This window comes from Colletotrichum godetiae (genome assembly GCF_030913485.1).
Source record: "Colletotrichum godetiae strain CBS 193.32 chromosome Unknown BDP55scaffold_4, whole genome shotgun sequence".
NCBI lineage: Eukaryota > Fungi > Ascomycota > Sordariomycetes > Glomerellales > Glomerellaceae > Colletotrichum > Colletotrichum godetiae.
Window position 1 is genome coordinate 1,137,199 of NW_026851252.1, and position 22,807 is coordinate 1,160,005.

Consider the following 22,807-nt stretch of genomic DNA (forward strand, 5'->3'; position numbering starts at 1 on the left):
CGAAGACGGCGGCCGGACGGGACAGCCTTGCAGTAGGCCAGTCAGTGCAGACTACAGGCCGATGGTCTGTTTGCATTTGAGCAGCAATCACACGGACCCCGAGGACATGATGGCGATAATAGCGGTGACCTCTTACACTTTATCAGATGGGCCCAAGTCCTCTGACGAACCGGATGCGGATTTCTGAAAAGATGGCATCACACACAAACTCACACACACACTTGGCACTCGGTCGAGGTTTAGTGTTTCGATATTTGTTTTGTAAGGGCTTAAAGGACTTTTCGTTACATGTCGGTTCTCTTCGAGTTACGTCGCCTTCAAAGTTCGTCGGGTCATTAGGAGGCAGAATAGAGTGTGGCTTTTTTTTTCTTCCAAAAGAACAGCTAGTCTCAGCGAGGTCTCGATGCTGGTATCGACCGCTCCAGCGAATTGAATAGTTTAGAGCGGACTAGAACGCGCGTGGTGAAAAGTTTGCATGTGAAGAGCCCTGGCCTTACGCAAGCAATCCTTTGTTGGGTTGCGTGTGTCACGAATGGTCTGACACATCGTCTCAGTGCTAGAAGCAGATGAGCCCAGTCGGGTCTTGAGAAACTGCAGTGTCGGATACCTTAGGGTACTTTGTCTCCGCAGAACGTTTCTCCTTGATCGGCGGGACGACGTCATTTGCTGTAGGTGACAGTTCCCCTTCTCTCGCAGCGCCTAAGGTTCCATGCGATGCGTGGGGGAAAGACTGGGTCTATGACCCCACCCAATCAGGGAGAGTTTCCCATTTGGGGTCCTCAGCCTCGCACTCTGTTAGTGTGTAAGGCTAAATCAAAAATTTCTGCCATCACAAGCTCCCTTGGTTAGGGAGTCACAGCAGACGTCAAAACGGAATTCAGTCAAACGTGCTATGCCAAGCTTCGGTCGCTTAATAATTTGAATTTTATGTCAAGCGACAGTCGAGATCCTGGAGGGGGTTTTCAGGCTCTGGAGGCTCCGGACGTCTCAGACAATCCGGTTCGCCCGATTCTTCACCTTGACGAGAAGAATGGCGACAACGACAGAGGCCCCGACCGCGGGGTTTGAGGCTGGCGCATCAGCAGCGCCCACGACCAGACCGAAGCTGCACGGCCGGGCATTCTATGAGAGTATTGGAAGTCCAAAGTACATCCTCGCACCTATGGTGGATCAATCTGAATTTGTAGGTTTTTGTTTTCCCCTTTCCTCAAAGCTCTTGAGGTAAATAGGCGTTGTCTGGGAGCTGGATTGCTAACCGCGCCTGACCGGCTTCTGTAGGCATGGCGAATGCTGAGTCGGTCGTTCATCCCGGCGTCCGAGCAGAAGAATTTGGTGGCCTACACGCCCATGTTCCATGCGCGACTGTACAAGGACACGGAAAACTACCGCCAGTGCCATTTCCAGGCGGTTAGACCTGAGGACTCGAACAATGCGACTGCGATCGCGACCGCCACGAAACCGACTGCGACGACCAAGCCCTGGCTCGACGGCAACCCCGCCATCGACAGACCTCTCTTTGTGCAATTCTGCGCAAACGACCCGGACGCCCTCCTCGGCGCAGCGCTCAAGGTCGCCCCCTACTGCGATGCCGTGGACCTGAACCTGGGCTGCCCGCAAGGCATCGCCAAGAAGGGAAAATACGGCGCCTTCTTGCAGGAGGACCAGGACCTCATCTTCAGGCTCATCAACACCCTGCACAAGAACCTGCCCATCCCCGTGACGGCGAAAATCCGCATCCTCGATACGAGGGCGGCGACGCTGGCGTATGCGCGCAACGTGCTCGCGGCGGGTGCGTCGATTCTTACGGTTCACGGCCGGCTGAGAGAGCAAAAGGGGCATTTGACGGGGTTGGCGGATTGGGAGACGATTCGGTGGCTCAGGGGCCAGCTGCCGGCTGAGACTGTGCTTTTTGCGAATGGCAATATTCTACAGCATGAAGATTTGCAACGCGCGTTGGATGCTACTGGCGCGGATGGTGTTATGAGCGCCGAGGGGAACTTAAGTGACCCGGCCATCTTCAGCCGGCCGCCGGAAGCCGGTGCCGAGACGAGGGAGTACTGGCGCGGCAAGGACGGGAAGGGCGGGTACCGCGTCGATGCGGTGATGAGGCGATACATGGATATCCTGCACAAGTACGCCGCGGGCCAAGACCCGCCCTCGCGGCGTCCGCTGTTTGTCGTGGGTGATGACACAGCGTGGATGGAGGAGATGGACAAGGCGGAGGCGGAGCAGGACGAGCCGGAGCGGAAGAAGAGGAGGCGGGACGTGACAAACGGGCCTAAATCCGCCAAGAGCCGGGCGCTGAGCGCGAATTACTCGGCGATGCAGCCGCACATGTTTCACCTGCTGCGGCACTTTGTGTCGAAGCATACCGACGTGCGGGACCTGTTAGCGAAGAGCCGGGCCGGGGATTTGGAGGCGTATGAGAGGATTTTGGGTATGGTGGAGCGCAAGGTTGCGGAGGGGTTGATTGAGTATGAGGCAAGGGGCGCGGAGATGTTTGCGGGTGATGAGGGTCTTGGACCCGAGGCGGATGCCGTAGAAGCGGAGGAGGAGGACGGGGAGAGTTCGAGGGGTGCGGTGAGGAGGTGTAAGAGGCCTTGGTGGGTTGTACAGCCTATCATTCGGCCTTTGCCCAAGGAGGCTATGGCGAAGGGGGCGGTGTCGTTGAGTAAGAAGGATAAGGCCAAGTTGAAGGCTGCTGGGGGTGGGGAGGTGAAGGAGGAGAGTAAGGAGGTGGAAGTGAAGAAGCATGGGGAGAAGGAGGATCAGAGTGTTCAGGAAAAGGTTCTTGAGACTGATGATAAGTTGATTGCTGGTTGAGGGACGGCGAATTGGTGAAGTGCAATTAAATAAATAGATGATTAAAATAATATACCCCTCTCTTTGAGAATGACATACTCGTTGGGATGGAACTCTTGTTCTGCCAAATTCTTGGACTCAAGACCACATCACGATGCGTTCTATGAAGAACTTGCCCCTGTCACTCCCGTAACCCGCAGGTGGAAGATGCTGCTGTGCATGACTTGATATAGAGGTCGACATCTTGTGTCCGCTTGGGCCAGAACACTCGTCCTCGGAGCTAGTGCGTCGTAATCAGCGCGCCAAAGTGTCCTCGTTTGTCGTGTGCTTCGTGCAAGCTCTGGGCTACGGGTGTCTCGCTGATGCATCTCGCTAGACTTAGATCTGTCTCGGATCTCTGGAGTTCGTGGTCGTGAATACGGTAGCGTGCTGTCTTTGCCCTCACCAAACGTTTGTTTATCGAGAGATGCTAGATTGAAGGGCTTCCGCTACCTCCTTCAAATGCGCTGCTTTATGGCCCTTCAGAGTGCGGATAACCCAGGCCATCTTCGGTTGTAGTTTTGTGCCCAGCACATAGCGTCAACGGGTATCCGTGGCCGCGAACACTTGAAAGTAGGAGTTTTGCGCCAACTTACGTGAGGCGTTCAAGAGCTCCTAGCTCATCAAAAGCGTAAAGCGAACACCCGCTGCCCGTACATCTACCTTACTGCACCTGCACACATACTATACGGTGTAAATCCTAGAAGGTGGTCTTCGGGGGCGTAGACGATGCTAAATATTGATTATGCGTGACCTTTGAATGCCTGCATATGAGAGCTGGGAGGGTTCCCGAGTCGTGGTGCTTATTTAGTCGCGCGCTGTGCATTCACGGAGGGGAAGAGACCTTTATCCAGTCTACTAAGTGCTGTGAGAATGTTAATAGACTACTCTATGGCAACGAACGTCTCCCGATCAAGGTCATTGGAGAAATTCAAAAGCTTTCGCTCCTTCTATTTCAATTTAACTACCTACGCCTAGCCACGGATCCGCGCTCCGCTTTCAATGACTTGGCCACGTCGTGGGTGGGAGTGTCGGTCAGTGAGCCTGTAAAGAGCTTTGAGCTGCGGAGTGCCTGACTGAACGATGGCTTTGTAGGTCAGTGATGGACTATCAGTTATGGGCGTCAGTTTCCTCCTTCTCTTCCTGGCGGTTGGCTATTCAGTTGGTATACAGCTCCACCGATTTCGAGAACTCACCTCGAGATCTCACAATAATGTTGTGTGTACATGCGACTTTCAGCCGCCAGGTAATGATATCGTCTGCTATCTACAGTATTTACATTGGATCGAGAAAAGGTGAAATGATTCGGATGCAACGACTTACACCCGTCAACATTCATTGAAGTACCAACTCAAGCTATTGTCGAAATGTCTACGTCCCCTATGATGTAAGCGTCTTTCTTTTGTAACGACACTATACAAATATAGCTCGAAGTCCCCGAATGCTACCGTGATAACAGTAGCCTTGTGAAGCCGCACAGGAGTCGTAACCATGCAATGTGGTCCCCACACTCGGAGGCAATGCAGTGCCACTCGTGTCTGACCAGCAGGCAGCGTACAGCCATGTACCCCATGAGGTTCACCGCCGTAACCATGAAGAATTTCAATCTGCCCATGATAGATCAGCGGTGTGGCGTAGACTTTGTTTGTGATTAGAGGTTACTCAGTTACTCCCGTGGGTTGCGCTTGAACGATGCTACGGTCAGGCTACTTGCAGGAATTCAGTTCGCTCTACAACCCTTCCCGCCTTCCACTGGAAAAAGATGTCGCCCTTCTAGAGTTGCACATGGAGGGAAAATACGAGGTTCAATTCCATTTGTTATTCGTTGTCAGCTGTACCTGCACCTCCGCGTCAAACAGGCAGACTCAAAAGCTCCAAGAAACCCGTACAAGCCTCACTTACTGTAGCGAGGCATAAAGGTCTTGATTCTTCCCAGTTGATTCCATTTCTTTTCGATTCGTGGAAGCTATCGATCAGCTCCTCTTGTCATTCTTCTCCCACTATGTCGGGTCAAAAGGCAGCGGTGCTCCAGCCGAATAGTCAACGATATTCTCACCAGCAAGAGCCAACAAGCTCAAGTCTGGATGGTGTTGTTGAAGCTCTCCAGGGCCAATCATCCGGTCCCGATGGTTCTAGCCAAGACAATTCGGCGCAAACGTGCCATCTCTACCAGGAAAACGTCTTGTCACCGTCTTCTACTACGCCCTCCGATATGCAGCCTAAACAACATACCGACAACTCTCTTTCAACGGCAGGTGGTTATGGATCTCCGAGAGAGCCAATAGATGGGAACATGCCAGTTCGACTCACAGTCCAAGAACTTGCGATTGACGACGCCTCCATTTTCAGCCAGGGGCAACCCATATCTACGGACAAATCGCGGGCCAGAAGCGAAGACTCAAGGAGTGAGTCTCAGCCCTCTACGGCACCGAGAGTGCATGCCCCATTCTGGCAAGTCTGGTGGAAAGAGATGTTTTGCATCATTACCAGCATTGCTTCATTAATCGGTAAGCAAACGTGCGGCTGGACACAAGATATCCAGAATTCACCCGGGAAGGTCATTGACTTCTCATGATTTTTTTTAGCTATCGTCGTCGTTCTCGCTCTTTTTGATAATCATTCGCTGCCAAGTTGGCCTCATAAGATCACGCTCAACACATTTCTCGCCCTTTTCACAACGCTGGCAAAAGGAAGCTTCATGTTACCAGTGTCAATTGCCTTGAGTCAGTCCAAGTTCACCTGGTTCTTGAAACCAAAACCCTTAAACGACTTTTACGTTCTCGATCAGGCAAGTAGAGGCTGGTTAGGTTCTATGAAGTTGCTCTTCCGGGTGCGTTTCAAGCACACAGTCGCTATCGGTGCTATCTTGATGGTTGTCAGCATTCTTTCCTCCCCAGTTACTCAGTTGGCCATCAGTTATCCTCTGCGAAATGATACCGCCCCCAGGGAGGAAGCCACGGTACTCACCATCAACGAAATCAACTTGGAAGACTTCAGTTTGGTTAATATGGTGAACATGGCGACGCTCATGGCTTCGGTGACGAATACTGGGAATTATGAAGGACGATTGCCTCCACAGAAAGCCTCGTGCTCTACAGGAAACTGCAATTTCAATCCCTATCAATCACTAGGTGTTTGTGTGGAGTCTGTTAACATCACTTCGGAGCTTCGGATTCAGGCGATCAGTAACTTGACTTCTGATTTAACGGAGAGAGGCCGAAAGACACTGACTCCTGGTCAAAGTGCATGGGACGTTGGCCTCTCAAGCAAATATGGCTTTATACATCAGAGTGAACTAGCGATCGTCCTTGGTCAATTGGACGGGACCGATACCTTCGGCTTCCTAAACAACACAAGCCTTCTTAACACCAAAATCGCCTCATTCTTTCTCATATACACCACGCCGCTACCGCCTAACGAGACTCACGTGGTAGCGGATGATTCAGATGATTTTCAAAATATGCTCTACTCGATTAGAGACTTCGACTACGAGGCACGCGAAATCATGTTCCATTTATGCGTTCAGACATTTGAAACAAAAGTTCGCACGGCTGTGGAAGAGACCTACATAACCGACCCTCTATCGCGAATAGATGACCCAAGAAAAGGATTCATCTTAGGGCCCAAGTGTACAATGGAGCAGTCACTCCTGCTGTGTAAGCCGGAACAAGACCCGGGCGACTTAGTTGCATATATCACACCACCGAATTCGAGACCAACGAAATTTAGCGCCTCGTATGCGACCATGTTCAATATCGGAGTGGGTATCTCCTATACACTGCTATCATCAGCAGGATTGAGCATTGTTCCCAACGGCCGTCTTTGGGTTGGTGAATTTGTCTGGACCTGGTTCAATGATGTGCTCTACACTGAGCAGAATATATTCAACTCCACGCGGCGAGAGACTCACCTTGACAATTTCTTTCTCGGCATTGCTAGCAGTATTACATCTGAGTAAGGTTCTTTCCTATCTTTGTACCACTTCTCTGACTAACTTTGACAGCTTACGAACCACCCATCATCAATTCAATAGACCGGGTGCTGTCGTCATCGAGGGAACTCCTTTGAAAGAGATTGCGTACGTCCATATAAGCTGGGGGTGGATTTCTTTCCTCGCTATCGAGATTGTAGCAGCAGTACTATTTCTTGTTATCGTCATTACTGCCCAGGGCGCGGTATCTCGAGAAAGAGGACCAGAAAGTGTGTACGTTCCGGCCGACGCAAAGGACTCGGCTCTGGCAACTCTTGTCGTCCTCAGTAATGACTGCCGCGAAGCCTTGAGCGACGGCCTGCAGCCTGCAGGTGTTCTCCAGAAGACTTCAAAGATGCTGCAAGTCACGCTACGAGGGAACGAATTTGAGCTTGCCAGCGACACTGAAGTACAATCTTCTCAATCAGGCAAGGATAGCCTCCGAGAGGTGCTCACGGAAGAAAACGGCCTTCCTCAGACGGGTTTTCTTAGTCGTATTTTCCCGAGCATACGAGGTTGGCAGGGAAAGCACGAAGTATCGAGATAGAGCGGAGAGGGAAAGGACGGGGAGAGAGAGAAAAGGATGAGAGAAGCAAAGCACAAGTGTTAGCTAGAGGCAGCGGGGTGGGGATTGGTTTCGATGGACTATCCAACTCAAAGTCCATAGCATCATGGTCAAGTGCGAGACTTCTTTGGGTTTGGAGGATGGTCTTACACGCAGGAACAGCAACGCTGAGATGATCTTTGAGTTGAGCTGCTTTCGCTTTGTATCACTGATTAGCTTTGCCGAACAATATCAATTGGGTATTTGCAATCATCTATGCATGCACCTTACACCCGCCGTTTCGCCTGTTGCCCGTTTCTAATGCCCCGGTCCCTGATGCCCCTTGGTATGCAATGCGCCGTAATTTCAAACCAATCTCGTACTCGACTTTCTTCAATGTCACCGCAGTTTTCTCGGTGATCTTCGCAGACCCAGCTCCTGCACCTCTTCTCTGGAAAGGATGATGCTCTCCTCTCTATCTTCTTCGATGTCTCCCATCAACTGTGACTCGTCTATCCAGCCGGCTTCAACCGCGAACCTCACAACCTCGGCAGAAGTCCCGAATGCTGGCGTTCCAGCCTTGGCATCGGGATCGAGATATTTCCACAGCTCTTTTGTGACCTTTTTGAATGCTGCCAGGTCCTTTTTGTCGCCCTGGAAACCCTTGATCATGTACTGGTAGAGGTATGCCAGCCACAACACGTTGGTATACGGCACAAAAACGTCCCACGAAAGAGGTTCACCATCTACCCCCTTGCAATAAGGTGATTTGTGGGCGGACGGTGGCAGATGCCCACGCTCGCCGCGTATAAGAAACGATCGCATTTGGCGGTAGACCTTGCATTGTGCAGCGTGAGTGCTGGTGAAGATGCTGAGATCCTTCTCGAGGTCGAGCGCAATAGGCTCAGATTCCTCCAATTCGAGATCCTCGGCGCGAGAGAGACCATAGTCAAGAATCGTAATATCAAGGCCAGAGTAGCCAAAGTACGGCCCTGCTCTCGTCGGATTCCGCGTTTGTGGGTCTTCTGATCTCCGTATGCAAAGGTTGCCCTCGTGCAGATCGCGGTGCTGATCTTGTTAACTCACGCCGTCCCGCCAGTCGCTTCAATGGCGTGCCAACATACCTCAAAGCAAGCTAAGTCTTCCGCCCTAGCCAGTGCAATGGCTACATGGAAGAAGATATCCCACAGCTGACCGGAGTCCGTAAGCTCGAAGTCCTCGAGTGCGGTTCCTGCATCACCAAGCTCCACCACCAGGAAAGTGGTGTCATCAAGATAGCGACTCGGGCTCGGGTAATACTGCAGCCTGTCCGGGTCCTTGCGCTTCATCTTTCGATGAAAGCCTTGATGTGTTTCAAGCAAGCACTTTGGGGCCTTTCCTTTCACAAGGTAGCGCTCCTTGTAAATGACGAAACCAGCGAGCCACTCGGATATGCTGAGTTCACCACGCATATCGTCTTCTGAGTGCGGCTCTTCGTCAACGAGTCCAGAGCGCTCCTGGGCCTTGGTTTGCGCCTTGATGGGCGACTCGAGGCGGATGCATTTGATGATGCTCGTACCACGCTCATTTCGTACGCGGTATACTTCTGCGTAAGAAGCCTCGGCAATCTTCTCGATTGTGTCTCCGGGTGGGCAAACATCCTCCCAGGTAAGAATGCGATAGTCGGGCTGAGGCTCTACTGGTACTTCGGTGGCTTTGGTCTTGGGCGTTTCGGCCTTTGATACGGGTGTAGGAAGTGACCCTTGGGCTATCCTTCTCGTGGTTTTCGCGGTCCTTGGGGTTTGTTTCACCGCTCGTGGTGGAGTTTCTGGTTTTTGTGGTGTTGGCGGAGATGCTACAACAACTTCGCTGAAGTCTTTTGATAGCTCATCTTCCGAGGAGTAGGAAGGATCCAAGTTAATCCCAAGGGCGTCCAATTCCTCCGTAATTTTGATGATGGAGTCATCCTCGGGGTCTACCGTGACTGTCGCATTGGGTTTCCGAACCGGGGTTTGTGGAAGTTCAGCAAACAGTCGCCTTGCCTTTGCCTTTGTTGAGGTCTTGCCGTAAGTACGAGTTGCAGTTGTTCGCACCATTTCGTCTTCTTCTTTGAGAGTCCATACAGGGTTGATCTGTTGAGTTGAGTACTATCGCTTTTGACGCTTTATTCCATGATGTCGCCATGACTGACGTTGGGATCTATTGACATTCCCTTCGCGTCGTCCAGACAACCAGAGCTTGCCCGGAAGATGCGTTATCCCGCAGCCGCTAAAGGTCCTCCCGGGCCGAGCACGAGACACTGAGACCCACTGGCCTGGGTTCTACGACGGTCGACCGTAGTCAGATGAAAAGGTGGAGAAACGTCACTGCGCCCCAGCTTCCAGAAAAGCGACGTGACTGGCTGACGACAGGTTGACGACTGGCCTAATTTCGCCTTCTGGTTGGCGATACCTCCTCACAAGCTCGCAGCTTCACTGTCTGCAGTCTTGGATCTCGACACCACCGCAGCCAGCCAGCCATCCCTCCCCCGACCGTAACCATGGCCGCCATCCTCAACGGTCTCTTCGGAGGCTCCAAGCCTTCCGCATCCCCAATTCCTAGCGGTGATTCTGGTATGCTACTCTCGATACTCAATTCCCCTGCCCCCTAAACCAACCCCCGTGCTGTCAAAGCTTCCAGTTTCCCCTCAGCACCCACAAAATCCACAACCTCATTAGACTGACGCAATCATCTCTCGCATATAGACTTTGCAGACTTCGCCGGTGCTGCTGACCCGTCACCCGTTCCCAGCGCCTTCACGGCTGCCCCTGGCAGCACGACTCTCGGCGGCGCGCCCGAGGCCACGGGACGTCCCTTCACGAAGTGGTACAACATCCACGAGCGCCACTCCCTTAACGAGTTCAAGCTCGAGGGCGCCATCCTGGCCGTCAGCGCCGTCATCTTCCTCCTGCACATCATTGGCTCGCGCCTCAACCGCAAGAAGGCCAAGTCCTGGGCCACGGCCCACGCGCCGGTGCTTAAGTCCGAGTTCGCCTCCGTCGGCTTCTCCCCGCGTTCCACGACCGACACCGACCCCAAGGACCCTACGGGCCTGCTGCGCGAGAAGTCTCTCTTCGAATTTGCCAGCTACGGAACCGGTCGCCAGAATGTCGCCTTCATGGACGTCAAGTTGACGCTGACCAAGCGCTTCAACCCGTTCCTCAGCATCATCGAGGCCGTCACCAGCTTCTTCATGGATACCGTCGAGGCGCCCCACGACTCTGTCGAGGCTGTCATCTACCCCTTTGACGGAAAGGAGAGCCTCACTGTCCCTGCGATTCCCGGCACCCACGAGCTGCGCAGCAAGGAGAACAAGAGCACGTATGATAACTTTGTCTGGGCCATCGTTTCCAAGGAGCGCATGAAGCAGGTTCGCGACGATCGCTACGATGTCTCCATCACCTTCACCAAGGACAATGGCAAGCTTCCCAACTGGGTTACCGTCATGAGCGAGAGCGCCGAGATCACCGAGCAGCTGTTGACCCCTGAGCTCATCAAGGCCGTTGAGGCTGCCGGCGACGCGTTTGATTACCTCATCGTCTCTGACCAGCCTATTGAGCGCCCCAGCACGTGAGTTTCAACTGCAACTTGTCTTTTATGTACAAAACTAACAGTGTAATAGCATCGAGGAGACCACACCCCGCAAGCGCGTCTTCCTCCGCTACCGCATCCCCTCGAGCAACAACTACGAATCCCTGTTGCCCCTGTTCGAATACTTTGTCCGCATCCCCGACGCCCTCGTCTCTGGCGCGCACTTCCGCCCCGAGGTCCTGCGCAAGGTCCGCAGCGTGCGCGAGGAGACTGTCGCCCAGCTCAAGAAGGCTGCCGAGGCTGAGAAGGCTGAGGAGCGCACCCTCGAGCGCGAGAAGCAGAAGAAAGCCAAGCGCGACGCCGAGCTCAGCGCCCTGGACGCCAAGGCTCAGAAGAAGTACCTCGAGAGGGAGCGTGAGCGCGACCTCAAGAAGAGCATGAAGAAGCAGACCATGCGCGGTTAAAGCAGTGTTTGAATGCTTCCCCTAGTGGAGGCTCTTGAAAAGTTGCTAGTTACCCTTCATCAATGTTTTTTAAAAAAATCTGGAGGAAAATAGGCCTAGGGCGGTCTAGGGGTCCAAGGAAGGGATCGGCGGTGTCAATATTACAATCTACGAAGGCTGAGATGTATACATGTACCATCATGAAAGGAGGCGGCGGCGGCGGCGGCTACGGGGGAATTCAAATAGTATATCTTGTGTCAAATCATAACCTAATAAGCTGTCAACTTTTCTGTCTTGTGTAATTTCCGCGAACCCGTCTTGCATACCACAACTTGGCTTCAAACAACCACACCGTTTACTGGTCTTGAGCCAGGATGCCTTCCACACGTGCCACCTTGTCGGCGGCAGACTGCTTCTTATCCGTTCTGCAAAAAAAAAAAAAGAAATAAACATCATCAGCCACTCAAACATTGTCCACGCAAACACAACTTGCTGCTTTGCTTCGTTGTGATGGGAAGATTCATTTTAGATAGACAAACCTCGAGCCGACGCGCATCGAAGACTGGATCCGCACGACGCCGCTCTGGTGGACGAGAGAGTGCGCCTGTCCGATGACGCGGAAGACGTCGTCCCAGCTTCCCTCTGGGATGTTGTCAGTTCTTTCTGCAAGGTGGTAGGTAGCCATGAGATGAAGAGGGAAAGAGAAGACTGTGGGTAGGCAAGGTAAGGGATGAGCCAGAAGAGAGACGTACCGACGGTGGTCCCGGCCGAGTGCATGGTATACTTGAGCCCGCTCGCTTTCAGCAGGCGCTGGACCTGCGCGACCTCGTTGGCGACGGAGACGCTGCCGGTGCCGACGGGGATGAGGCAGAAGTCTGCGTAGGCGGCTTCGGGGGTGGGGATGTTGGAGTAGTCTTCGGTGGACATTTTTGCTCGTGTTTATGTTGTGTAGGGAGAACGTATGTGGTGGGTGTGAGTGCGTGTGTGCGTATGTGAGTGAGTGAAGGTTTGGTGATGCCGGGTTCGAGTGAGTGAGTGGTAGGTAGGTATGTGGTGGGGTTGGATTTGCGCCACTTTGGGTTTAGGTACTGAAGTCTACGGGGTGGTGGCGTGTTGAGTGTTGTAGCTATGAGGTTGGTTCCTGAGGGTATGCGAGGGCTTGGCTTCACGCAAAGTCTGCTGAGGTTGAGAAATGGAATACGCTACTTTAAGTACTCTGAAGGAGGATCTTGAGGGAGAAATTAATAGAAATACAAGGTAAGTTAATATGTCGTTGACTTTGAGATGCCGTCGCTGTGCAGAGTACCTTTCCCAACGATGCAATGAGGGGTGGAGGTGGTCCGTTCCTAACCCGTAGAGGAGGGGTGCTTGCTACCTTCCTATTGAGTTTTGTCTTATCCTCACTTCTTAACTCAATTAATTCAACTTCACTCATTAAGAAAGGACATTTGGAGTTTGTTTCATCAAGCTGATTTTTCATATATGAGCATGATGTCACTCAATGCCCGGTATCTATCTACTTCTTTGATCCAATCCTGATCAACTGCCCCTAAAACCCCGAAAGGGCTCTCTTCCAAACAAAACTCGCGGGGGTCCCGTTTTCCCCGGGTCATACATGAACAAAGCTGTGGAAAAAAAAAAAAAAAGCAAGAAAAGAGTCGTTTCTGCCGATGATTTCGGCTCATAATAGAACGCCGTCGCTATGCATCTTTTTGTTGGAAAAAAAGAAGAAAAAAAGAAAACAAGAGGGGGAATCTTAGTGTTCATCCGAGATATGTCCCTTTGAGCGGACACACACAGACACTCTGTTCATGAGGTTGTCGCATGAAAAGTGTCACATCCCCTTTGGCTCGGACCCTGACAATCAGAGACAGAGACGACCCCTTAAAACAAGAACACGGCGGCGGCGAGGAACGCGACGAGCGCGCCAGTCTCCATACCGCCGGGCGCTCTGCCGGCAGACTTGCCGCTGCTTGAGCTCGCGGTGGCGCTGTTACTGCTGCTGCGGCCCGAGATGTCGGACGAAGAGAGGCCGTTGAGATTATCGGCGGCGTCAATGGCAGGGCCCTTGTTGAAGAAGTCAACGAGGATGAAGACGGGCTTGGTGCCCCACTGGCTCTTGCACGTCTGCGCGTGGAGGCCGAGGTTGCCCGCCGTGCTGGTGGAGGCCGAGTTCGTGGTATCGATGTCGCTGACGTCCGGGATGAGGATGTCGGTGGCGAGGGTCTGGTACTGGAAGTGGTTCATGAGAGGCAGCATGTTTGCCGTGACGGCGGCGGCGGCGGTGGAGTAGGTTGATGGCCGGTCGATTGTGCAGTTGAAGCCGGCGGCGGAGGTGACTTCGTAGGCCGTCTCAAAGACATAGGCGAACTCGGGGAGGAGGTAGGGGTAGTCCGTGTCGGCGGTGATGGAGGCGACGAACGTGACGAGCCGGGTGTCTGCGGAGATCATGGTCTGGAGGGTGGGCCAGCTCGAGGTCGCGGAGGAGGTGGAGGGCTTGTAGCCGTATTTGGAGATGCCCGAGGACTCAAAGACTTTTCCAAAGGCCGAGGCGGCCTGGTTGTCTGAGTTGACGAGGAGGATGGTGACGACGTCGTCGGTGTGCTTGTCCATCCAGTCCTTGACGGCGGAGAGCCAGTTCTCGAGGGTGCCGGCGTCGAGCAGGCTGCAGGTGGTATGGCAGAGCTGGAGGACGCTGCCCGAAGTGCCGTTGACGAGGTGGACCTGGGCCTGGAGCAGGCGCAGACCCGAGTTGAGGGCGACGGTGGCGTTGTAGTACTGGTTACCGGCGATGGAGTTTGAGGTGCTGGCGTCGCGGAGGAAGGCGCTGTCGTGGGCGCCCATGTGGGTGATGTTGTTGTACTTGCGGCTGCAAAGGGACGGGGAGTTGTTGCAGACTGTTGAGTTTGAGGAGGTGGCGGCGAGGGTGGTTGTGTTTACCGTCGATTCTGTTGATGAGGAGTCTGAGGGGAGGGCGTAGACTGTTGCGGTTGTGGCGAGAAGGGCCGCGAAGGCCTTGCGGAGTGAGAAGACCATGTTGTTGATGTATTTGTGTGTGAGTGTGTATAATTTATTGGTGTTGTCCGTGTAAGACTGAACCCAAAAACCTCGGATGCGTGAATCGACGAAAGCGGAAGATGGTCGACTAAATAAACGTCTCAAGAAGCGATCGTCGGTCTGGGGATCTTGCTTTGCAGCTTTGAGGAGGTTGGCTCAAGTTGCAAGAAAGCAGGAAATCCCACGAGGTCGGAGATGAGGCAGAGGAAGAGAGAAAGAGAGAGAGAGATGACGAGAGGCAGTCGAAAAAGGCGGAGACTGAAGTAGCGAGGAGGTTGAAGTGAGCAGGGCAACGCGAGACGGGATGTTACCGGACAAGGTAGGTTAAAGGTAGATCCAGGACAGGCAAAATCCTCGAGTCTGATGTAAGGCGAGGCAGAGGTGTAGCGTATTCGTAGTGTCACTGGTGTATTAGTAGTAAGCGTGGAGGCCAAAGGAAAGGTCGGTGCCGGATCCCCAGTTCTTAATATGTTGGACACATGAAGGGAGGATCCTCGCAAGGCCAGGCCAGGCCAAGGAGGGTCGAAGGGGAACACTTGGGATGTTTCCTCATCCCCCATTCGGAATCCATACTCTGTATCCGTATCCATACTCCGTACCCATACATGCTGCGCAGTACTCCGTACACTACACTAGGTACGGATACCTATGGCATGGGTACTTACGTAGCCCCAATGGGGCTGGAGAAATATCAGACAAGAGTGCGCCGAAGCTGAAGAAGGAGGTGCACCAGAGTAACGGAGTATGGCAGCAGAGTCAGAGAGACTTGGACCCTGTTGGTTGCGCGGCCCCCAGTCCGTCCCCCGTTTCCCGGTGGGGCTCCGGGCGTGTGGGCGGGCTACATGGCGGCATGGCGCAGCCACGGTTGTACTCGCACTTTTTTCCCGTCACTCTTTTTTCCCTCCCCCTTGTATGGAATACATACGAGAATTGCAAGAGAACAACGATGGAAACCACCGCGAAGAGACCAACACTAGCCACTGTGGTTTTTAATTCACTTTCAGTATGCCTGTCTGGGTCGTCTCAAAGTACGGATCCCAGATAGCTGCCACGGATAACTTACTTGCACCGCCAAATGTACACGTACATCTCACCTCTCAGACTTACACAGCCTCCCTCTCCGAATTGTGCATCAGGCCCAAGTCCGTCGGCAAAGACGTGCAGTGCAGCAAGAAAGACTCAAAGGGGGTGAAGCGTGATGTTTTACCCACCACCGAGCACATTTCACCATTGAGCTCCCATTCCCTCATCCCCCCTCCTCTCCTGCCGTCACCAATAAGAGCTCTCTCGCGCCTTTCCTCCCCCCCAGCAATGCCCGTTACATGCAGATCCAGGCCGGACTCTGTGAGTTTATGTCTCTCTGGACTGTACCCTGTACAAAGAAATGGGCGCGACCTCATTCAGAGTGCTTTAGGTGCTTTAGCTGTTGCGTAGTAAGCCCGAGACGGAGCTAGGAAATAAGGCAGCGTGTACCATCAGCGACCCTCTTCACTTATACTAAGGCCCAGAGGTGGTGTGTCAGTGTGGTGTGCGTGTCACCTTTCCCACTCTGCTGGTTCCCGCCCATTCAACTAGCGTCTTTCATAGTACAATATAGAAGTTGAAGCCTACTCCACGGACGTGAGACAAGTCCCAAGCCCAAGAGAAAACAGAACGACAGAATGGACAGTCGCAATGGTCGCTCGACGTCTCAGTCTCACACCTCTAAACCTCGGGGAGGGTGCCCCCTGATTCGAGTGCCGGGGGCCTCCCTTACCTCTCACAACGTGAACTGCGTTATTCCTTCCACAGCACGCCATCACCATGCTCATGGGAATGCATTGCGCGCCAGAGTGTCCTGCGTAGTCGCAGCCGCAACCCGAAATCTTCTGCCCAATCGCACAAAGATCTTGTCCCGTGCTTTACACTTGCTTACTGCTTAATTGCTTGATACTTTTTTTTTCCTGCTTGGGCCAAGAGACAAGAAACCCCCTGGTCCAGGACAGACTTCCCGTCCTTTTTTTTTTTTTTTTTTTTTTTTCGCTTTCGGCGCCGTCGTACCGCCCGAGGACGATCCGTGTGTGAGAAGTGAAGATGGAAATGTTTCTCTGGGGCCCAATGACGTATCTCTGGCAGCGGGTTACATGAACGTTGGGATAGTGAGGATACCTTTTGATGGAGAACATGCAAGATGCACTCCGTACAGATACATCCGAACTCTCCAGATAAACTGGATACTGAATGAGGTCGGTAGCCAAGTCAACCTCTTTTTATTTTCATCTCCATCGCCATTCGAGTGATGTAAACAAGAGAATACCTAGGCAACTTGCAAACTCTCCTGCCACGGCCATTTCTGACTTGGAAAACCTGCAACGCGCGGGCTCCAGTATTATTCATGCGGTGTGCAGATCTCTCTAGCACAACTGCAGATGGTTAACCTCGCAACCACCAACGTATCCGTACCTCGGCCAGAAAATCGCATTATTCGTAAACAGTGTTGTTCAGAAAGGCTGTCTAGAGGCTGACTCGTGGTGCCTGCTTATGGACTGCGGCTGACTCTGCACCTTTCCCCCCGTCGCCTCACATTTTCGTGTCACTTCACCGACTTTGGCATGTCAACCGATTGTACATACGCACATGCCGTTCCGACAACCGAACTACGACCACCCACCAACCCAAATGGTTGTCCAGCCGGCCAGCCGAGAGTACTTGTTGATTTCCCAAGGCTGGCTCATACAAAAATTGGAGAATCTCGACAAGAAGAGCCCACATCCAACTTTTCCGTTGCTGTTGATCACACAAGACAACACCCACACTGACACACTGATTGGGTGCGGTGCCAGGTGGAAGGAAAAGCGAGTGGCTTGCACGCTAGAGATCTACACTCCAAGTCCAGCGCCGCCACCGCAGAAAAAAGGTGTGGCTTCTCATCCGCCCAGCGAAGCGGTTCGAGTGGTCCAGACCTCCTCCCCCCCCCCGTTCCCATCTGCCGGCGGGTTCCCCAGCACTGTTCCAAGAAAAGAACTTCCCAAGCCACGGGAATTTTGTCCCAGTTTCTAGGGTCGCCACTAGCTAGACGTACCTCTGCCATCCAAAGAAGAGATGCCATTTGGGTGCATTTTGATGGAGACTTACAGTGGACAAGAAACAGGAACAGGAAACCAAGTAAACAAGTAACGGACTCTCCACCGAACAGAAAGAGCAGCTTCGTCACCATGACCATCATCAGCACTCGTTCGCCAAATGCAACATCTTCGAGGAGCATCCTCACTGGGCCACAGCAGACAAACGGATCGCTGACAAAGCCCACCCAACTGTACAACTGTCCAAGGCAGAATGAATGTACGTAGACAGAAGTACGGATATTACATGCCTGGCGAGCGGAAAAGACCGCAGTATTCCCGTCGAAAAAAAGGGGTCTCCACAGGGGTACCCAGCCCCAGATCGCCTCCCGTTGCTATTTTTGAACTCTCTGCGCAGTGCTCGTCTGCTCATGTCACTTTCTTCACTTCTTCTGCTCAGCCTCAACACTCCCTCTTCGGGACCTGACGACATGGTAGGTTAAGCGATAGCTTGGCCAAGACATGCTTATTTTTCTTTCCTCTCTCTGCCTCGCCCCGATATGCCGATCGCTTTCGTCTTTGCGCGGTCGGGAAAAGAAATCCAGACTCATCGTAGCGTATAGAGTACAGAGTACATGAACAAATGATCAGGACAAATACATCCACGTGACGCTGCGCAGCTTGTCTTTGACCTCTGTGAAACACCGCCAATATCGTCAAAACGACCTAGAGAGCTGTTGTTAATTGTAGCCGGGGGGGCAGTCAAGTGAACCGATCCGAGACAGAACGTTTTGACATCTATCAATCACCCCGAAGGAAAGGATGGTGAAAAGCCACGTCTGTCTCGTCAGTCTTGCTCGGTAGCTCTATCCGAACATGTCTACGGATACCTAGCTCTTTCTACTCTCCAGGTCCAGAAAGGTCCAGGCGCAGGATAGGAAACTGGCTTGTCCTGCGCACAAGCCGTTTCCTTTGCCTCCGCGCGGACTCTGTGTTCGTCACATTTTTCTACCTCTCTCTATCCTCCCAAGACACCTAGACCATCAAAAACCCCATGCCTAGACGAACCAAGCAAATGCCATGCCCGCGATGTGCGTGGCCCGCATCAAACACATACGTCTACCACAGTAGCTAGCGTACATTTAGTCGACCACGACATCGGAACTTGTCCCGCTAGCTAGTGAATCTCTTGGTCCTCTACTCCGTATACTAACATACCAAGACTCCCAAGACCGACGGGAGCTTCTTCGTCAGGAGGTTATCCGTAGCCCAAAATCGCCTTCCAGTCCAGAACATCGTGAACACCGAATAAACCCACCTTCCTCCATCCAAGAACCGAGGTGAGAACCATACTGCGAATCGCCCGCAAACACCACATCCAATCGCTTACGCCCCACGCTCTCGGCCTCTCCCTCCCCTCTGAGCCTCGCAAGGCGAAGGAAAGGGAACACGCAATTGAAGATGAATGTCACCTTACGAGGTTTGAGGCAAACCATCCCCCCCCCCCCCCGGTCATGGGGGGGAATCCGGCACCTCGGCGCTCGACCGGGCACCATGCGCCCACATCCCTGCGCTACCCTTCCGTGAATCGTGACGAACCACAAGGCAAAGGGCAAGAGATTCAAACCTCTGACTTTTAGGTGACTAACCAACAAAACACATGTGGCCTAGTGGCTAAATCGCAATCAAGGAAAGATCGCACGGCCCATTCCGAGGCGTACGTAACCCTGCCCTGCCACGGTTCGGCCGGGGAAGGGGGAAAACCAAAAAGACGCCTGTCAAGTACGGGAACGACGATAGTAGGTACGGTAAGGAGGGTGGGGGAGGGACCGTCACCCGAAAACATGCTGTCAACCTAAGCCACGCCGAGCGCAAAACCACGTCCGCCGCCGCAGCACACACGAGCATGTCGTTCGTCTTAGCCCATTTGTTGAACCCGAACCGTGGACGAATTCGCCAATGCCATTAATGCCATTGTCAAAACCTTCATCACCCCTCCCGTCACGCGTGTCCTGTCTTTCACCCGGACAAGGGCGCAGCCGCAGTTCATGCAATGCTCAAGTTGTGTTCAATGCTCAGAATTTTGATGTCTTGTGTCTCTGGATCTCTCTAATCTGCTTACTCAGTGACCACTGGATCAGACAGGCCATCCTTCCGTGTTCATCAGTTTATTCATCATAGTGCCTTTGCGCTAGCCAACACTTCCTCCACCGTGGAGTCTGCGCAATGTGCTCTGACCCTGACCCATGTTCCGGCTCTAGTCGACGTACGAATGCTTCCTTTTCCCCTCATTTATTCAGGGTCCGGCGCGAATCCGGACTCGGAACCGGCCTGCGCCGCCTCCATGTCCTTGAGCGCCTTCTGGCCCTCTTCCGTCGTGGCGTCGATAATCTGCTCCTCCAGACTCAAGATGCCGGCCTATAGGTCATGATGCTGTTAGTGAACCGGCTCATCAGACATCTGCACAGAAGAAGGAACTACTCACGTCTCCAAGCTTGCCGACGATATCCTCAGCCTCTTCGACCTTCATCTTGCCCAACACCTTGTTGACCTCATCCAGACTGCCACTCTCCAGAGCCTTCTGGAAATCCGCGCTGAATGTCTCAAAAATACCCCGACCCTCCTTCACGGCGGGGTCCTCGCTGTCCTTGGGCGGGATCGTAATCTTGATCTCCGTGCCGGGCTCCACCGCGTGCAGCTGGATCTGCTCCACGCCCTCGGGCTCGCTGGCGCGCTCCTTGACAATCTCCCGCGCCCGGTTCCTGATCTTGCCGTACGTGTCCTGCACGTCCTTGAAGAACACCTCCTGCGCCTGGTGGCCCTTGGTCGTGATACGCTTGAAGAACATGCCCACGCCGTCCTTGCCCAGCGCTCTGCAGTACTGCAGCAGCAGCGCCTGGTGGACGCACTGCCGGCAAAAGTCGTCCTTGCTCTCGAGAGCGGCGTCAAAGGCGAGGACCAGAAGGCCGTCCGTCTCCCGCTCTGTCAGAATCTGCGGGTTCTTGGAAAGGTACTGCGCGCTGGATGTGTAATCGTCGGCCTTGATCTGCGCAAACCTCTTGGCGGCGGGCGACGCCTCGATCTCCTCATCGTCGTCGTACGACTGGGTCGACTTGGCCGGAAGGGACTGCGTCATGTCAAAGTTGGGGTTCAGGAGCTCCGGCTTGCGCTGCTCCTCCTTCTTCTCCGTGTCCTTGGACTTGTTGACATGCGAGCTGTCGAACCCCGTGTGGATGCCCTCGCTCGTGATCTTGCGTCCCTCCTCCTTCTCCAGCTCAGCCAGCTTGGCAAACAGTTCCTTTTGCAGATTCTGCACCTTGGTCAGGTGGCCCTCGACACCCTCAAGCATAGCCTTGTAGCGGTTCTCGGGCTTCTTCTCGTCCAGCTCCTTGTTGACCTGATCCAACAGCACAGCCATCATCTTGGAGAAGCTAGGCAACGGCTCCGAATCGGCGTGGATTCCCTCGGGACGCGCGGGCGGCTGATCGTCTTCGGGCTTGCCAGCGGATTCCATGACGGCCTGGAAGGCGACCTCGCCGGGGTTGCGGGTCTCGGCCTCGGAGGCATGGGACTTAAGGGCGTCCAAGAGGTTGGAGATGCGCTTCATCAAGCCATCGTTGATGATGCGCTCGTACTTAAGCGTCTCAATCTGATGCTTGCGCTGCAGTCGCTCCTGGTGGATTTGGTTCTGTTTCGCGCGGATGAAGGAGCGCTTATCGACATTAGGGTGGACCTCGACATCTGAGTCGTCGCTGAGCTCCAGAGCGTCCTATCGTATTTACATGTTAGCCACTGCGGTCGGCATCCCCAGGTCCATGGTTGGGGAGGGCATGGGGGATATGAAACGCACCCATTTGCTGTAGTCGACGGGCATCTTAACGGGTGCTTCAGCAATATGATGCAGATGAGTGATTGCCTCCAGTTGCTGTGGGCATCGATTGTTGACTTTGAAGCGATGTTGTTGAGTGGAATGTTCTGGATTTTGATTGACAATGGCTGCTGGTTGGCAGGAGCTTGTGCAGAGCCAGTACGGTGCCACTGTGCATCACAGGTGCGGGGCATTACCCCGCCGCTGTATTGCTATCCCGGTAGCTGAGCTCAGCAATGAGATCAGCAACGACATCCCTCTCACCTTTCACTTTGACTCTTTGTGTTCACTTGTCACACAGCCCGGTTGAAATTACCGTACCTAGCAAATCAATTCTCCCAAGTTGCAAGCTGATAATTGACCAGCTTCACGCAGAGTCTCTTTCTTAGTTTCCGAGCAGTAGTTTGCAAGGTGGCTACCGAAAAGACAAAGTCTTTGTAGGATGAAATCCCTCCTTCGCAACTCTCCCAACCCCAACATAACCCCTCTGATTGCTCACAATCCTCACACCCTTCACTACCATATCCGTAGAATGATGCGTATGCCCAAATACCCAGCACCGTACCCGACTCAACTCCTCAACTTCCTCCAATACATCCGTCGCAAAAGCCGAAGACCATGGGCTACCCGTAAACCTCGGCTCCGAAGTCCCCTTCAACAAAGGCGCATGGTGAGTCGCAGCAACAACCTCTCTCCCACGCGCCACCGCTTCCCGCACCTCTGTCTTCAACCAAGCCAAGTCCACTCTGTGAGCTTCGCAGTGTGCCTCAATGCTCCACCCCTTGATGTGCTGGAAATCCTTGACTCTCCCCACGACCGCAGCCCTCGCCTCCTCTGGGACCATCGTCCACAATGTGCATCCCAGGATGCTGACGTCGGAACCGGGGATGTCGAATCTATGCTGGTGGAGTATATGTAGTCTCCCCTCTAGCGGTGGCTCTGCTTCAAGCTTCGCTACCTCTGCGAGTGTTTGGTCGTACGTGAGACCGTGAAACTCGTGATTGCCTAGTACTAGTAAGACACCCTCGTACCGATCCGTCTGACGGCGGATGAACCCGAGGTACCTGTCGTAGTCGGATAGACTACCTATATCACCAGAGAGTAGGAGATAAGGTGCCGCGGCGGGAAAGTCAAATGTTGAGTAATCTCTGCTAGCTTCGAGATGCAGATCTGAGAGGAATTGCACAAGGCCCGTCGATGCCCTTTTTGCGGCCATGGGCCCAGCGGCTTCCTTTGGGCGAAGTGGTGTGAGGAAGGTCTTTTAATTGCACTTGTGTTAATCCGCTCTGCTGCTTAGCCACACCCAAAGTGTTGATGTGGAGGCAAGAGTAGCCTATCATAAACCTCTCAAATCACGATTGCTGGTGTACTGTGTATTATCTAATCAGAATGCTTTCATTGTTGACCTTTGGAGGAACAAAGTTGACTAGTTTTATTGCCGTCTTTGGGGTTTCCATGATAATGAAGAACGTTGAACAGAGAAGTCACACGTAT

General features: G+C 53.3%; 8 protein-coding genes across 8 annotated transcripts; 3 read left to right on the top strand and 5 right to left on the bottom strand.

Annotated features, from left to right (window-relative positions):
- Positions 1–1,030: 1,030 nt before the first annotated feature.
- BDP55DRAFT_627128 (dihydrouridine synthase-domain-containing protein) lies at positions 1,031–2,823 on the top strand (the record flags this gene model as incomplete). The annotated part of the gene is made up of 2 exons (XM_060571713.1): positions 1,031–1,183; positions 1,279–2,823. 2 exons carry the CDS (start codon positions 1,031–1,033, stop codon positions 2,821–2,823), a joined length of 1,698 nt encoding a protein of 565 aa, XP_060435165.1.
- A 2,311-nt stretch (positions 2,824–5,134) lies between these two features.
- On the top strand, positions 5,135–7,358 carry BDP55DRAFT_542332 (uncharacterized protein; the record flags this gene model as incomplete). Its single annotated transcript, XM_060568306.1, has 3 exons — positions 5,135–5,348; positions 5,427–6,795; positions 6,845–7,358. The coding sequence occupies 3 exons, from the start codon at positions 5,135–5,137 to the stop codon at positions 7,356–7,358; spliced, it is 2,097 nt and encodes a 698-aa protein (XP_060435166.1).
- A 238-nt stretch (positions 7,359–7,596) lies between these two features.
- BDP55DRAFT_647169 (uncharacterized protein) lies at positions 7,597–9,541 on the bottom strand. The gene is made up of 2 exons (XM_060573757.1): positions 8,480–9,541; positions 7,597–8,423 (listed from the first exon to the last, which is right to left on the bottom strand). The coding sequence occupies exons 1-2, from the start codon at positions 9,428–9,430 to the stop codon at positions 7,755–7,757; spliced, it is 1,620 nt and encodes a 539-aa protein (XP_060435167.1). The 5' UTR covers positions 9,431–9,541; the 3' UTR covers positions 7,597–7,754.
- A 332-nt stretch (positions 9,542–9,873) lies between these two features.
- Positions 9,874–11,368, top strand: BDP55DRAFT_627131 (uncharacterized protein; the record flags this gene model as incomplete). Its single annotated transcript, XM_060571714.1, has 3 exons — positions 9,874–9,946; positions 10,079–10,943; positions 10,996–11,368. 3 exons carry the CDS (start codon positions 9,874–9,876, stop codon positions 11,366–11,368), a joined length of 1,311 nt encoding a protein of 436 aa, XP_060435168.1.
- A 334-nt stretch (positions 11,369–11,702) lies between these two features.
- Positions 11,703–12,274, bottom strand: BDP55DRAFT_724053 (YkoF-like protein; the record flags this gene model as incomplete). The annotated part of the gene is made up of 3 exons (XM_060578834.1): positions 11,703–11,772; positions 11,887–11,989; positions 12,100–12,274. The coding sequence occupies 3 exons, from the start codon at positions 12,272–12,274 to the stop codon at positions 11,703–11,705; spliced, it is 348 nt and encodes a 115-aa protein (XP_060435169.1).
- Positions 12,275–13,029: 755 nt separating this feature from the next.
- Positions 13,030–14,633, bottom strand: BDP55DRAFT_265781 (PLC-like phosphodiesterase). Its single transcript, XM_060566371.1, has one exon. It carries the CDS (start codon positions 14,381–14,383, stop codon positions 13,232–13,234), a length of 1,152 nt encoding a protein of 383 aa, XP_060435170.1. The 5' UTR covers positions 14,384–14,633; the 3' UTR covers positions 13,030–13,231.
- Positions 14,634–19,737: 5,104 nt separating this feature from the next.
- On the bottom strand, positions 19,738–21,319 carry BDP55DRAFT_542291 (uncharacterized protein; the record flags this gene model as incomplete). The annotated part of the gene is made up of 3 exons (XM_060568302.1): positions 19,738–19,863; positions 19,931–21,214; positions 21,296–21,319. 3 exons carry the CDS (start codon positions 21,317–21,319, stop codon positions 19,738–19,740), a joined length of 1,434 nt encoding a protein of 477 aa, XP_060435171.1.
- A 158-nt stretch (positions 21,320–21,477) lies between these two features.
- BDP55DRAFT_647180 (Metallo-dependent phosphatase-like protein) lies at positions 21,478–22,613 on the bottom strand. Its single transcript, XM_060573758.1, has one exon. It carries the CDS (start codon positions 22,527–22,529, stop codon positions 21,729–21,731), a length of 801 nt encoding a protein of 266 aa, XP_060435172.1. The 5' UTR covers positions 22,530–22,613; the 3' UTR covers positions 21,478–21,728.
- Between the last annotated feature and the right edge of the window lie 194 nt (positions 22,614–22,807).

Coding starts and splice junctions, on each gene's coding strand:
- BDP55DRAFT_647169 (XM_060573757.1), bottom strand. CDS start 9,430: ATGGTGCGAACAACTGCAACTCGTACTTACGGCAAGACCTCAACAAAG. Junction 8,424..8,479: donor AAGACTTAGCTTGCTTTGAG/GTATGTTGGCAC, acceptor TAACAAGATCAG/CACCGCGATCTGCACGAGGG.
- BDP55DRAFT_265781 (XM_060566371.1), bottom strand. CDS start 14,383: ATGGTCTTCTCACTCCGCAAGGCCTTCGCGGCCCTTCTCGCCACAACC.
- BDP55DRAFT_647180 (XM_060573758.1), bottom strand. CDS start 22,529: ATGGCCGCAAAAAGGGCATCGACGGGCCTTGTGCAATTCCTCTCAGAT.